Source organism: Hemitrygon akajei, chromosome 10 (assembly GCF_048418815.1).
Source record: "Hemitrygon akajei chromosome 10, sHemAka1.3, whole genome shotgun sequence".
Lineage (NCBI taxonomy): Eukaryota > Metazoa > Chordata > Chondrichthyes > Myliobatiformes > Dasyatidae > Hemitrygon > Hemitrygon akajei.
Genome location: NC_133133.1, coordinates 153,657,569 through 153,674,087, shown reverse-complemented (window position 1 = coordinate 153,674,087; position 16,519 = coordinate 153,657,569). Strand labels below are relative to the sequence as shown.

General features: G+C 38.2%; 1 protein-coding gene across 1 annotated transcript in view; it reads right to left on the bottom strand.

The window, feature by feature from the left end:
- Positions 1-16,519, bottom strand: part of LOC140734847 (coiled-coil domain-containing protein 91-like) — a 173,289-nt gene that overhangs the window by 47,298 nt on the left and 109,472 nt on the right. Inside the window, exons 10-12 of the mRNA XM_073059432.1 lie at positions 6,165-6,257; positions 6,007-6,075; positions 3,976-4,152 (exon numbers count right to left, since the gene is read on the bottom strand). Coding sequence (XP_072915533.1) covers positions 3,976-4,152; positions 6,007-6,075; positions 6,165-6,257 — 339 coding nt within the window. The remainder of the gene's footprint in view (positions 1-3,975; positions 4,153-6,006; positions 6,076-6,164; positions 6,258-16,519) is intronic.

The following is a 16,519-nucleotide window of genomic DNA, read 5'->3' as shown; positions in this document are numbered from 1 at the left end:
CTGTAAACTCTAGAGACTGTTATGCCTGAAAATCCCAGGAGATCAGCAGTTTCTGAGATACTCAAGTCACACCCTCTCTTACACCAACAACCATTCCAGTCAATGTCACTAAGATCACCACAAACAAGAGAAAATCTGCAGATGCTGGAAGCCGGAAACGTCGACTGTACTTTTCTCTATAGATGCTGCCTGGCCTGCTGAGTTCTTCCAGCATTTTGTGTGTGTTGCTCACTAAGATCACATTTCTTTCCCCATTCTGATGTTTGGTCTGAATAACAACTGAACCTCTGGACCATGTCTACATACTTTGATGGATTGACTTGCTGCCACATGACCGGCTGAGTAGATACTTGCATTAATGAGATGGACGGGTGTACATAATAAAGTGACCACTGAGTGTTTTTCTTTCCTCCTCTTTCCCTCTGAGCACCTCTCTGGAATCACTGGAATCACTCTCTCGTGTGATTAGAAACATTCCCTTTATACTTTTCATCTCTTCTCCAGCCAAGCTGCAGCATAAAACAAAATTTTCTGTCTTTCTCAGCATTCAACCTGAAACTTTAACCATTTCTTTCCACTGACACCAGTTGACCTGCTGGGTGTTTACATAATGTGACAGAGCAGGTCTGCCATGATTACACGAAAACCAAAACACAGGATTTCACATCCTTCTTTATAATCAGAAATGTTCAACAATACATTCATCACAATACGATCACAACGACATTGTATAACAAAGTCAAACAACTAACCACTTTCCAGGAGCCAGCAGTCTTCCCCATCCCCCAAAATGATCTCTTTCACTGAGTCAGCACAGAGCATGTGCCACAACAAACAGGCACCTTTTTTTAAGACATCCCACCCATCAGTCAGGTCCCCTCCCTGACTGGAAGCAAAAACAAACTGGACGTTTCAAAGAATGCCACTGTTCTAGTGCATGCAAGTACAAACAAAAGTGTCCAGATTGCGCATTAGCCTAGCACGTGCACCTGATAAGCATAACATCAGCAGTGCCAGGCAGGGATAATGAGAATTGCAGGGCTTCTGGGACTGAGAGGGGTGCAGGAGGAAGAAATTACTTGTGGCTGACCTGCTCTGTAACATTACCCTCCCCTCTCTTCTAGATTACCTAAATTGGATAAATGGGAGAGATAATCCACAGTGACATTCTGGCTGCCCACTCTGTTACGGATTGTGAAGTGGAAAGGCTGCAGGGCTAGATACCATCTGGTAATGTTAGCATTTTGATCCTTCATGATGTGGATCCATGTCAAGGCATGGTGGTCTGTCTTCAAAACAAACTCCCAGCCAAGGAGGTAATAGCATAGACTGTCTCGGGCCCACTTGATAGCCAGAGCCTCTTCCTCAACAGTTGAATACAGAGTAGCAGCTTTCTACTCAGATATAAGACAGGCCTCTTGTTGCCACCTTCTCCGGGCCATGACAGCACCTATCCCTATTCCACTTGCACCAGGATGAGCTTGTTGAAATCAAGACTAACGACTCTAATGCTCCCCATTTAAACTTACAAAAGTCCATTCACACTCCTCTGTCCAGTATATAGGATTCCTTGCAAACTTTAACGTCAAATTGGTCAGAGGAGTTGCCACCTCAACAAACCATGGTATGAAATGTTGATGCTATCCAACCAGTTCAAGCAAAGACCTGTCTTGTTTCTTTGTGGAGGGTGGGGGGGCTGGTCTGATTTGCTTGTACCTTGTCCAATTGAGGGCATATCAACCCATTCCCAAGCTAATATCCCAAGTACTGGGTCTCTTTCTTCGCCCACTTGCATTTCTGTAGGTTGAGTGCAAGACCTGATGAGGCTAGCTGTCCCAGGACCTGCCTGACATGTGGGAGATGGTCTTCCCAATTCATGCTGAAAAACACCATGTCACTGAAGTAAGCCATGCTGAACTCTTCACACCCCTGTCAAAGCAGTCCATGAGTCACTGAAGCATCAGTGGAGCTCCACACAGGCCAAGCGGCATGAAAGGCCAAGTGGGGTCTGGAAAGCAGTGTATCCTTTGGACATTTCATCCAGCGGAACTTGCTAATTACCTTTACATAAATCCAGTGCGATGATATACTGAGCATGTCCCAACCTCTCCACTAGCTCATCTATCCATGGCATTGGATAAGCATCAAACTTGGAGATGGCATTGATCTTACACCCTCAGGGAACCATCAGGTTTAGGAACATTAACTATTGGTCTGCACCATTCTTTATTTGATAGCTCAGTGTTACTCAGTTCCAACACTGACCTCATCTTCATCTTCAAGGCACTGACAAGATGTTTAGGCATTCTGTATGGTCTCTGATGAATAAGTTGGTCACCTTTTAAACAGATGGGGTGCTTGATCAAGTTGGTATGCCCAAGTTGTAGTTTAAACAAAAGTAGAATGCTGTGAGAAGAGACCTTTTAGGGCTGTCTTTTGGTGAGGTTCAAAGTGGCTGAGATGAGCTTGTGTTGAGGTTTCCCATTGCCCGAGATCTTGATTATTGTCCTCCTCTGTTTCCACCCTCTGCATCATCAGGGACATCTTGGCCTCCTCCCTCTCTTTCTATTCTTTCAAGAGGCTAACATGGCATATCTGGGACCATTTTCCCTTCTCTGGATGGAATACTTCATAGCTCACAGGACCTACCTTCCTCAAAACCTCATAAGGACCTTGCCATTTGGCCAGCAACTCATTGCTCGAGGTAGGAAAAAGAAGCAGGACCTTTTAACCTGGACACAATTTCCTTCATCAGGCTTTGGCATCATACCAAAGCTTTTGTTTTTTCTGTGCCTTTATCGTGCTCTAGTAGGCTTCCTCACTATACTGGTCAAGATGATCCCACATCTGCAGAATGTGTGAGACAATCTTTCTCCTGCTTTATCTTGGCACTTCTCCTCCCAGTTGCTGCAAAGCCGATCCAAAGGAGCTCGGACAGTCCATCCACAGAGGAGTTCAAAAGGTGAAAACCCAGTGGTGGCCTGACGTACCTCCCAATAAACAAGGAGGAGTAATAGAAGCCATTTGTCCCAGTCCCTCCCAGTGTCAGAAGCAACTGACTCAACATGGACTTCAGGGTTTGATTAAACCTTTCTATAAGTCCATTAGTCTGGGGATGGTAGGAACTGGTGCAGATGACACTGACACCAAACTGTCAGTGTGATGTGGACATCAGCCAGAAAGTGAAATAGGTGCCTTGGTCGGTAAGTGTCTCCTCCAGAAAGCCCACTCTGGAAAATAACTGGATGAGAGCACAGATTATCTTGAGAGTAGTTATGGAGGGCAAGGGGAATGCTTCAGGAAATCTGGTGACATAATCACAGACCACAAGGATGCACTCAAACCCACTACTGCTCTTCTCCAGGGGAGCCACAATGTCCATGGTGATGTGTTTAAATAGTGTTGCGATGATGGGAATCACCTGAAGAGAGGCTCCGTTGGACTTCAAGGCTGTACTTATCTTTTGACACTCTGGGCCAAGTGTGGCAGTACTTCTGCAGATAATTTCATTTTTATGTTGGATTTCAGTATCTGCACATTGTTAAAATTTTCAACCTTTTGCCAATCACGCACTGGAACACAATGATTGTTCTGCAACACAGAGCTCCAATCTCTCAACATTTAGATTAGATGTTTCTTGTTATTCTTTCTGCCAGATGGACAATTTCACATTTTCCCACACTATTTCCAAATATTTGCCCACTTACCTGAAATTTCTAAACTCCTTTGCAGCCCTTCCCATGTCACCTTTTACAAATTACTTTCCAACCCAGTGTCACCAGCAATTTAGCAACGATACTCTCAGTGTTTTCATCCAAGAGCTTTACATAAACTGTAACAAGTAAATGCCCCGGCACTGATCTCTGTGGCACACCATTCATTATATCTAACCAACCAGAAAAAGATCCATGAACAAATAACGCAGAAGCGGATCCAGATTTGAAAAATCGTAAATTTGCATAATTCATACTTCACCTGGCTTTTGTTCCTCTCCTCTTGCAATGCCTCCTGGATAGCCTGCTCAAATTTTTCTTGGTCCTTGCCACGCTCAATTTCCCAGAGTTCTCTTTTCTCCATCTGGATCTTTTCCATCTTTTCCCTCTCCACTTGCACAGCTTTCAAAACAGCCTCTGTAATGATTTCCTTTTCTGCCTGTGTTAACAGACCATTGTTCAAACGGGATTTTAAGAAAAAAAAATCAAAAGATATTTAAACCAAATATAATACCACATAAAAACCCATGGCCATATACAAAATAAAAGATCAGAGAAACTAACAAATGTGTTGAAAAATGATCAAGTCTGCCAACTTCAACAGGAATTGGATTACAAAGCTGGAAGCAGATGCTTCAGAAATATTGTTATCCCTGTTATTATAGCATTCCTTGCCAATAATGCAAATTTTTCTTGTTACAATATTGTTACAGTGGCAATGTTCAGAAAATGGCTGCCATTGGCAACCACAGATGGTCTACAATTTCAAGGGAAGAATAAATCTTCAAAGGACTACAGAAAACAGATGACAACAATACTATAGCACTGAATAAGTTAGCATTTTTCCTGATTAATCACCATTTTATACATAATATAATTGTTCTAATATATAAGTAAATGACTGGTAAGCTTTTGCACATAATGAATTCAACCTAAAGGCACGTAACATTAACTACCCTCCATTACTTTACCATACACTGAATACTATGCTTCCAACATAGTTTTGTAATTACAGCAGATATATCTAAGAGGAGATATGGTGAAAGAGTTGAGCCTTTCCCAAACTACTATAATTCTGGTGATTTGGGCCGAGACAAGACAACTTAGACTTGACCACACTAAATTATCCTTTTCCCCTAAAAGAACAAATTGATAAGTTACTAAATAAAAGTCTGAAATGACATACAGACACATCAGTAATTATCTACAAGCAACTGTTGTTAGACCATGCATACTGGAACTCAAAGTGATATTTCACTGCACCATCTCAACCTCCTTTCATTGGATCAAATGATCTGCAAATCTTGTAGAATTCAATAAGTTTTTTAATCAACTGATGTGGATCAGGAATCAAATAAGATAGCACAGGCAGAAGGAAGATCAAACTTGTTCTTGTGCACTGTGCTGTTACCCAAATACTGCTCACTATGAAACAAACCTAATTATTCATTCCTAATTATTTTCATATTATCCGGAAAATACAAAAAGCAGGTTTGTTTTTTCCAACTTAAAATCAAAATCAAAAACTTTGTTAACTAAGAACAAACTTTGTTTAATTGCATTAATTATAGTAAAGGATAATGGTTATGAAAAATGAAGTACAGATTTAAAATACTATTATTTTTGCAATGTTATGACAGTTAAGACAGATTATGACATGTCCTCTCCAGTTTACAAGTGCCCAACTTATGTCCAGCCCATACATATAAATGTCTGGATTTGCTGACTGGTGAGGGGCTTTAGGCATCATCAGCCATGTTGGAACACTTCACAACAGCATTTTCTGACTTGCAAACTGTTCATGTTACAAACAGTTTATGAAAAAACACTGCAATAACCCAAGAAGGATCTGTTCTGGGAAATTTTACAAGTGTGTTTACAACAGATTAATGCAATATTGCAATGTATAAACTCTGACTCTGAACTGATTCCACAACCTTTAGTGTAGACGCACTTTCAAGAACTCTTTAGTTCATGTTTTCAGTATTATTTATGCTTTTTCTTTGCACAATTTGTCTTCTTTTGCACATCGGTTGTTGGTTGTTTATGTATAGTTTTTCATAAATTCTATTGTAATCCTTTATGTTCGGGTAAATGTCTGCAAGAAAATGAATCTCAAGGTAGTATATGGTAACATATACATACTTTGATAATAAATTTACTTTGACAGTTGGAAGAAAGATGAAAAGGGATCTACAAGGAAGTACATCTCTCCTTTAAAGAGAGCATTAAAGACGAATAAAGCTAATCCTTAAAAAAAATTACTTTTGATTAGCAAAACTGATTAAGATACCTGTACAACTTTCTCCATTGCCTCTGTGCTTCGTAACCTTTCTTCAACCACACACTTTTCAAGTAGCTCCTGTAAATAATTAGGCAAAATTTTCAGGTTTTTATTTTTATGCAAGAGCAATATTGAAGGTTATTTTTTAAAGAAAACCATAATTTCACCTTATGCCATTTTGTTTGTTCCTCCAAAGCTTCTTTTATCTTGTCTTGCAGTGCACACTTTTCTTTTTCCAGTACTTCAACTAACTGTTCATGCTGCAGGGTTACACAGTTGACAATGTCAGCAGAAAATTCACATAAAATGTAAGTTTCAGATAAAATATTAAATGATTATCCAAAATTATAAAAGCAGCTCATTCAATTCATTGAATGTGCTAAATAGTCTGGGATCGACTTTAACTTCACATAGACTTCAAATGCCATCCCTAAACTTTGTTAACATGTTGCCAGACCATTTCCCAGCTCTTCCAAGTTGACAGGGGGTGAATGGAAAGCAGTTGTAAACTGCTGGACAACCCAGCGATGGATAGGGGACAGACAGGCAGTTCTGGACTGGAATGGTTAGATGGGAGTGAAGGGCTTGATTTTCACTGTGATTCTTGAAGAAGTACTCTTACCACATAAAATAGAAGGCTTACCAGTTTGGGCTTTCTGGCAGATTCAGATAATCTACCGCACAGCATTAAAAGCAACATAACTTTTGTTGGCTCGTTGTGCTTCTGTGATCCAAAGGTTCATCACAAGTCAAAAGTGAGGCATAAAACTTATTGTTTATGGCCATTTTATTAAGTGTTTCAAGAGTGGAAAACAAACAAGAACGATGAGAACAAAGGGGGATAAAAGGAAGTATCAATTGTTGTCACCTCATAATCAGACTAGCAATAACAAAATTCCATTTATAATAATTAACATATAAAAAAAGATTCAATTGGCATGAAACTTGCTCCTGAAAACTAAGTAGTTCCTAATAAATACAGAAGCAACTGCACAATTTCTGTAAAATTCACTGAACAATTACATGTACTGTATATAGGTGTTTATATAAAATACAAACAAGCATAGAAAAGCTAAACTACACAGAAAATACAAGAAAAAATAACAACTCTACACCCTATTTCAACACTTTCATATTCAGGCACACATTAAATTTTAATCTGCTTGTATGTAAAGTTGAATTCTACCAATTTCTGATCATTGCACAGAATAAGAAGGACAAAAAAAAACAGCAGCTGAGATTTGAGCAGTTTTCTGGTGAATAGGCGAGAACATAATTGTGTACTATTGCATCTCTGTTAATCAGTAAAACTGAGATTATTGTGATTAATAGATTATATTTGATACATATTCTTACCCAGTTAATATACATATACTGAAACCACTAGTAAAGTATTATATATATATATATATATATATATATATATGCGATGTAACAATATTAAGAGTCTGGACTTACATGCCTCATTCAAACTCATTTGTATAAGCATGTAAGAAAAGTTCAGAAAGAAACCAAAATATTTCATTCATGAAAAGATTATGGAAGCAGATTTGATATGTATATGTCTTGAATGTGTTCTCACCCTGCTTGTTACCTAATATGGTGACAATTACAATATGAAAATCACTCCCCAAGTTTAAGTTGGATGATAGTAAAACTAAAAATTCCCTAGAGTGCCAGCTCAAAACCCATATGAAACTTCTGCTTACACTTTTATTGTTTAATCTCACTAAATTTTTTAATACTGAATTGCTGCTTAACTATTGAAAATATTGCAACAAAGTTCAGGTGAAGGAGGAAGTAATTCAGCAGAATGTAATGGTTCTCCAGAGCTCAGAGAACAAACATGTGCCTCACACTGGCTGTGATAACTTGTTTCCCAGATAATCTGCATGTTCATCTCATCTGAATATCTGATAATGCAATAACAGAAAGTCTAGCAGTTTTACTTTATTCAATATAAGCAAAGGATCTAGAAAGTAAAAGAGTAATAAAATGCACCGCAATTTGGAACGGAGTAAGGATATTTCCATCAATCTCTTCTTCCTCTCTAACCTCCTTGTCAATTCCTGCTATCTCTCTTCTAAATAAATACACATCCAACCTAAAAGATTGAGAGGAAGTACAGCAGATAATAATTTGCTGAAAGGTGTCTTGATTTTCAAAAGGATGAAATAGAAAGTGAAATAAAGGTTAGGAATTACTTAACACAAGGAATTTCTGATTTGTGGAATAAGCTGCTAATGGTTCCTTGGAAAGTACAACCTGTTTTTTTAAAGAGAAAAGAATTGGCTGGAGAGAAGGGTAATAAAAGCAAGCTGATGAACATTTTATTTTACTGGTTTGCTTTAAATGTTCACTGTTTCTCAGATTTGTATCTTTTTAAAATCAAAATGAAATTACAGTAGGGTTAGGATTAAGTTGAAGCCTGTAAATCTGAGTACAGAACATCAGAATATTATCAAAGCAACTCTAAAGGCAGAGGCAAATCCAAAAGGTCCTGCACTGCACAAGACCTTATCAATCAGCTGGGAGTCACTTCCTTGAAGAAAACTTTCACCAGGATCCCACCTGAGGCTTCAAGCCTGGCAATTATATACAAGGCTTGATGCAAATAAGTACAAAATTTGCTTCATGGATATTCTAGTCAGGCTTGCAGCTTGCATTTACTCTGAACATTTGGCTTCGTTGAACCGGATTAACTAATAAACATTTATTTTCCTGAGATAATGTCTTCTTTTTCCTCTCTTATTGTAAAAGTTCTCAGCAATTTTTGTTACCTCTCAGGAGTGAACATCATAATATTTAAAATAGGTTGTGCTAGATATATTACAATAAATAAATACCTACTCAGAGCAAGTTTTCAGGTGTGTTTTTATCTTTACAATTTTGTATTCATGTACTCTATATTCGAGATTTATCATCCAACTCCATAAAATACATTGCCCCCACTAAAATGCACATCTTGCTTCTGCAATTATTTGTTACTGAAACATATCAGAGGAAAACATGTAAAATCCCTCCAACCTCTTCCAGGCATTAGACTTTAGGGCTCATGAATCATGATTCCATTCTCTATCTTCTTTAATCCTTTTCGCTCCTTATGGAGCGTAGGGCCTCAACAAAAGTCCTCCACTTCCTGCGATCTCTAGCAGATGTTTTTGCAGTCTCCCAAGTTTGGCCGGCGGCTTTCAGTTCATCCAAAAGCCTTCGCCTACAGGTTTGCTTTGGGCGACCTCTTCTTCTCTTCCCTTGTGGATTCCATTCGAGTGATTGTCAAGTGACATTCAACTGGCTCTTCCTCAAGGTGTGGCCGACCCATCTCCACTTCCTCCTCCTTATCTGGAATACAATGGGCTCTTGGTTTGCTCTCTTCCATAGGTCTAGGTTTGACACTCTGTCGTACCACTTGAGGCGGAGGATCTGCCGGAGGCATTTGTTGATAAAAGTCTGGATCTTGTTGCAGCTGGTGTTAGTGATTCTCCATGTTTCGGATCCATATAGCAGAATGGCTTTCACATTGGAGCTGAATATACGGAGCTTAGTTTTGACAGAGATGGCCATAGATCTCCAAACAGGTCGCAGGGTTGTGAAGGCATGTTGGGCTTTTCCGATCCTTGCTCTGATGTCCTCATCTGTACCTCCTGATTTACTGATTTTGCTTCTGAGGTAGGTGAATTTGTCTACATCTTCAACTATTTGTCCTTCAATCTGTAATGGCTCCTCTTGTTTGTTATTAATGCATAGAACTTTGGTCTTCTCCTGACTGATCTTAAGGCCTACTTGCTGTGAGGTCTGTCCCAAGGAATCTACTTTCTTCTGCATATCTTGAAGCCGGTGTGAGAGAAGAGCAAGATCATCTGCAAATGCCAGGTCTTCCAATTTCCCTGTTAACATCCACTGGATGCCTCTCTCTGAGCCAGCATAGGCTGTTCTTGTAGCCCAGTCGAGTACCACAAGAAAAAGTAGAGGCGACAGCAGGCATCCCTGTCTGACTCCAGTAGTGACCAGGAACTCTTCAGACAGTCTCCCATCATGGATGACCCTGCATGAGAAGCCATCATAAAGCTGCTTGATGATATTCACCAACTCTTCCGGTACACCATAGTGTCGTAAGATGCTCCACATTGACTTTCTGTCCAGGCTGTCAAATGCCTTCTCAAAATCAATAAAACACACATATAGTGCAGTTTGCCATTCTATTGTCTGCTCCACAATGACTCTAAGTGTAGCTATCTAGTCAATGCATGATCTCTCTTTCCTGAACCCTCCCTGCTCATCTCTAAGTCTCTGGTCAATGGCGTCTTTCATCCGCTCCAAGATGACCCTGGTGAGAACTTTGCTAGGAATGGACAACAAGGTGATCCCCCTCCACTTGCCACACAGTGAAAGATCTCCAGATTTTGGCAGCTTCACAAGGAGGCCCTTCTTCCAATCTGATGGGATCTCTCCTGTTCTCCAAATCAAATTCAGCAGTATATGCAAATGGTCCACCATAACCTCTCCACCCTCTTTCAATGCTTCTGCAGGAATGTTGTCTTCTCCAGCAGCCTTGCCGTTCTTCATGCTTTTCAGGGCTTTTCGAATTTCTTGCTTGGTGATTTCACCTATATTGATGTTGAGTGGGTCTCCAGGTTCCAGGTCAGGTGGGTTCTGTGGTGGTGATCTATTCAATATTTCCTGGAAGTATTCCTTCCATCTCGCCAGCTGATCTTCAACCGAAGTGAGCAGATGGCCTGACTTGTCTCTAACAGGTCTGTTGAAATTGCTTTTCTTCCCTCTCAAAAGTTTAGTTATCGTGTAGAGTGCCTTGAGGTCCCCTTTATTGTTACAGAAATTGTTACAGAAACCATCAACAGATTGTCAACCACTAACCCAGATCTCAGGAAAAGCAGGGCCCCATTCAGGAGGCTGATGACGCGCTGCAACCAAACCCGTCAGGAAGCTGCAGGGCTGACAACCCTCCTTCACCCGAGGAAAAACATAATGGAGGTTCCAAAGCTGCTCTCACAGAAGAAATCTATCCTAATTGGAACATGGAATGTGAGATCACTTTGGGAGAAAGGTAGGTGCGCACAGGCAGTGAAGGAAATAAACCGATACCACCTCACACTCCTGGGCATGTACGAAGCAAGGTGGATACTTTTGGTGCAACCAAACTGCAGACGGGAGAAACTCTGCTCTATTCCGGCAAAGAAAAAGAGAAAGACCCGCATGAGGCTGGTGTGGCCCTGATGTTGTCCAAAGAAGCAGCCAGATGTTTGATAGAATGGGAACCAGTGTCCATTCTCTATACCTAACCAAAATCATGTACATATACTGCAATCAAAAGTGGATATCACAGTGATAATGGTATACCAGATCTAACCATTATTCGTAGCATTTATTTATTCTAACACTTTATCCTAAAAATATAATTACATAGCTCACATACTTTAATCATCATGGAATTGACGGCCCAAACCAATTGCCAATTTAATCAAGTTCCCTGTATTATAATCGAGAATGCGATTGACACTTGGCCACACACACTTGGAGTGCTCTGTCTGTAGAAAAGAAAGCTGCTGTCATCCTCCACATTGAGACAGTACAATCTCAATGTTATTACCTTCAAAAGTATTATTCACAAAAAAACTGCAGTCTTTTCCATCCATTCAAGTAGCCTAATTTCACTGCTTCAAAATGGTGCATTTCCCACAAACTGCTGCTCACTGAGAAACTGATGAAAACAAAAGCCAATAGGATAATGGGGAAAGGAAACAGATAAAATGGAGTTTATGGCTTTTGTCTCATAAGCGTTATACGATACAACAATGTCAAAGCAATTGTAAATAAAATACCTCACTATAAAGAACAAGGCAAGTAACTATTTATTCTTCCAACTTTGTTTTATAAATTCAGCTGAAAGCTCCCTTAGAGTTGTACTATATAACAAGTTGTATTTAGATGGCACATCCAAGTAAAACACATGTGGAACAGCAGCTGTCAATACAATCTTCATCATAACACATTCTAACATTTAGAGTCTGCAAAACACTCCAGAGAACCATTTATTTGGTTTTACTATTTCCAGTGAATCATACCAGACTTTCCTCCTAAATGAAGGCAGAACTTTATCTTTTGAACATTGAGATATGGAAAATTTCTTTTCGATAGAAGCAAGGCAAAGTTTATATTGGAATTAAATGTCAGATATTAATTAAAACAAAATACAAACACAATTATATATAATATTCAATGGTATGTTTAATTATTAAAATTAGGCAAATCAGAGGAAACTACATATTCAACATTATCGTTTGTGCATAATCTGCACCTTGCAGACAAAAGAAATTAACTGCACTGCCAATTGTTTTAGGAGGAAGCTGCTAGATAAAATGTCAATTTTATTGTGAAGCTACTATAATCAAAGTTGAATAGTGGAAGAAAGAAGGGTGGAAGTGAGGAGAGGAATTGTGATTTCTAGCTATCAGAAATGCCAACTGCTTATTTTAAGATAATAAAAATTGCCAGAGTAACACACTGGACTGATGAAGGGTCTCGGCCTGAGACATCGATTGTTCATTCCTCTCCACGGATACTACCTGATCTGTTGAGTTCCTCCAACATTTTGTGTGTTTCTTTGGATTTCCAGCATCTGCAGAATCTTTTGTGTTAATAGAAATTGCCATTTTTGCAGGTATTTTATTAAATTTTAAATATTCTTGAAGGAGTGAAGCAATCCACAGAGGCAGTTTGCTGAATCTGGAAACCTGCCATGCTCAATCCAGAGGTGAGGAGACATGAATGCTCATTGACAAATAGTGACAAAATAAAAGGATTTTTTTCTCTTTAAGACAATAACAACTACAATTACTGCATGCTTAGTATAGCTTCCCTGAGCCAAAACATTGATTTTGGATCTTTTCTTATAGAATTAAAAAATAATTACATGATATGTACATTTTTACAAAAATGGGATCCAATCTAATATTAAATAGCAATGTTAACTGTTTTCACCAGAAGCACCAGAAAAAAGAAATAACTGAAGCAGATATTAATGCGTGCTAAAAATGTCATAGTTAAAACAACAGCTGTTCTGATGTAATTTAAAAATCAGTGCATCAGAGTAAAACAAGGCTTGAGGCAACAGAAACAATGGACAAATAACTGACTGATTAACTGGGAACACTGCAGCCAGCTGGAGTTCCCTGCTCTCCATATGCACTCTTACATTATACCTTTAGGGAGCCCAATCATAAAATGATACACTCCTGTGCTTCCTGTCAACCTTCTAAAGAGTGGTATGGAAAACGGAGATTTGGATGTTAAAAATAGCAGATAGGAAGAAAAAAGACATTTATTAATAGTTCTATGTCTTTAAAGAAAAACAAGTGGCAGTTCTGGTAATAGATAATGAGTCAATATACTTTATTATTCAAACATACTGACACAATCTTTTCATGATGCAATGGTGCAGATGCACTGAACTGGCTCAGATGAACCAATGTAATTGTTCTGACATCAAAAGACTATATTATTAAATTTGTAGAGCAGCAAAAAAATCAGAAAATTGATGTATCAACTGACAACACTAGCTGGAAGCAAGTGTCTCTAAACTTTGACGAGAAAAGCGTGTCTTCCACTTAATGTTTTCAATTTTCTTTTATAAACATTCAAAGGCTCAATTATTCTATAGCAGTTTCATACAAGTTTTCTAGCAAATAAATACAATTTTCAGCAAATAATATAGGTATAGGAAGATGCCATATTTTGTGTCAACTTTGCCACTCAGTGAAATCCTGGCAGATCTGCAATGCAAGTCACTATACTATCCGAAATTTATCCCTAAATATCAGAGTAAAACTGTATTGACCCCAATTAAAAATAATAACTAAGCTAACATTGTTCTATTTGTGAGCTGGAATTCCATGTTGCTATAACCCTTTTTGCATGTGGAAATGTTTCACAATCACTGTGCTATAATTTTCAAATTAAGTTTCTCAACCTAGCTCCTCCCACCCCCAACCAATCATCAAAAATTGTCTCTGTCAGAGGTTTCAAATCTGGGGTCCATGGACCCCTTGGTTAATGGTAGGGGTCCATGGCATTTAAAAGGTTGGAAATCCCTGGTCTTTGCATAAGCCCCATCAGCTTTTTCTACTTTGAAATCTTAAATTTCTACAGGGAACAACTCCTGCTCTAATTGCTCTAATTTCACCTCTGAGAGATCAGTTAACATTCTAGTAAATCTATGCTTCTTTCTCTATAAGGATAATAAATCTTTAGGGGTGACACTTGGGAACTGCATATAAGCTGTGGGATTGCATCTAACCACATAATTCCAGTGCTCCAAATACTATTTAATTATATTTTATTGGTTATTTTTGGTATTATGTAAATGAACCCCAAGTTTCTGGACTTCCGGTGTTGCTTGTGTTTCACTAATTAGAAAGTACTGATTTATTCATCCTAGGTTCAAAAGATGATGAGTTCAAACTATATTTGTTAGTTCTACCTACTTATATTTAACAACACCACCAATTTGAATGGTTCCATTTAAATTTGCTTACAATGTTACTTAAGTTTTTAATAAACATTATGAACAGTTGTGGCATTGAAACAGTTTTTTCTGGCCATAAACTTATTTGGTCTAATTACTCATCTCTGTCTCAAGTCGCTCAATCATCTAAGTCAACACTCTGTCCTTACTTCTATGAATTTCAGTTTCTATTAATTGCCTCATAAGAGGGACTTCTTTAAATGCCTTCTGAAAGTCCATACCAGTAGCATTCATAGACATTTTGTTTTCCAGTTCTTCAGTCATATCTTCAAAAATTTTAATTTCATCTGTCAGGAATGAATCATCTTTTACACATCCATACTAATTCTTTATGATCTGTTAAAAATATTCATAACAATAATTTACTCTATCTTTGATTACAGACTGCATAAAACTGACTGTTGGAAAATTAAAGTGGTCTATAACTCTGGTTTCATAATCAGTTTTGTTTTTAAAATTGTAAGGTGACTTAAGTATTTTTCCTAACTAAAGGAATGATTCTAGAAATGACAGAACTTTAAATGATTACATATATGGCATCTGAAATTTTTTCATCTCTTAAAACTGTATGTTTGATGCCTTCTTGCCCTGGGATTTGTCATTCTTTAGAGTCATTTTCACGATTATATCAATTCTGCTGAGTCCCTTACCCCAGTTCAATATTAACTTCCTTGGGACACCCAGCATTTCTCCATTACAAATAGGAATTTAAACCTGTCCTCCAAGTCTGTGTTTTCATTCTCACCAAGTCAATTTGTACTTGATTATTAATTCCACCTAACATTGCTGTTCATTGCATTTTTATTCTGCTTTCTCTTACAAATTTCTTGTCAAGTGCTTAACACCCACTTTGCAACTTTCCTGATGAAAGATCTCAGTCCAAAATGTCAACTGTTTATTTCTCTCCATAAATGCTGTCTGACTTGCTGTGTCCCTCCAGCATTTTGTGTGCATTACCTAACATCTATTTTGTTGGCTTTGGTTATTTTTAGTATTGTTATTAGCTGTGTTTTATTTTGCATTTCTGCATGCTTTTTCTCAATTTATTTTCTCTATTCCCTCTTCTGTGATCTACGACTGAAGCTTTTGTTCCCCTTGCCCTTTGATTCTATAGAAGTCTCATTCCGTATTAGAATTATAAATATATAACCTTACTCATAAAGACATTGTATCTGTGCTGTATGACTCCATAGCTGTTAAGCTTCAGTCATCTTGCACAATACTTTCAGCCTAACAAAAATTTCAACTTAAAACAAAGTTCACTCAAGCCTAAAAGTTAGTCATACTGAAATATGCAAATGATGTTTGCTTTTGACAGCTCAGAGGTCAAGCTCAAAGCCATCATTTGTGCATTCATTGAAGCAAACAAGAGGTCTGGCCCTACAATCAACATCTGCAAATATAAATCTTCCATCAAGTGAATAAGGAAGAGCATTTTTGAAGATAAAGACAACATAACTGGAATAACACTGGTGTGATGTAGTGATGCATGCCTTCTTTTGTATTTTTGAGTCCCAAATGATAGCTATATTTCATAATGACCTGTCCCTCCTCAGTCATCTCCACTACCAGGTTGAGGCCCACTGTAAACTACAGGAACAACAACTCATATTCCAACTGGATAGTCTTCAACCCCATCATATAAACATTGAATGTTCCTATTTCACCATCCAAAACAAGATAGGAACTGTGAGTCATGTGGCACGCTTCCATATTAAAACATCCAGATAAATAGATATGCTCAAGGTTCTCCACTTCATAATTATCTATGACAACATGTTTTCTATTTTAGTTACTTTTGTCTGACTATATTTTGTCAACAAAGCAGCCTTTTCTAAGTCTACTGTCACTCCCTACCCAGTTTATTATCATCTCTAACTCTAAAAATTCCTATTAAAAAACACATATCAGAAACCACATATTCATCCCTCCATAAACATTTCAAACTTCCATAGTGAAAGTTTTGTTTCCTCCAATTTC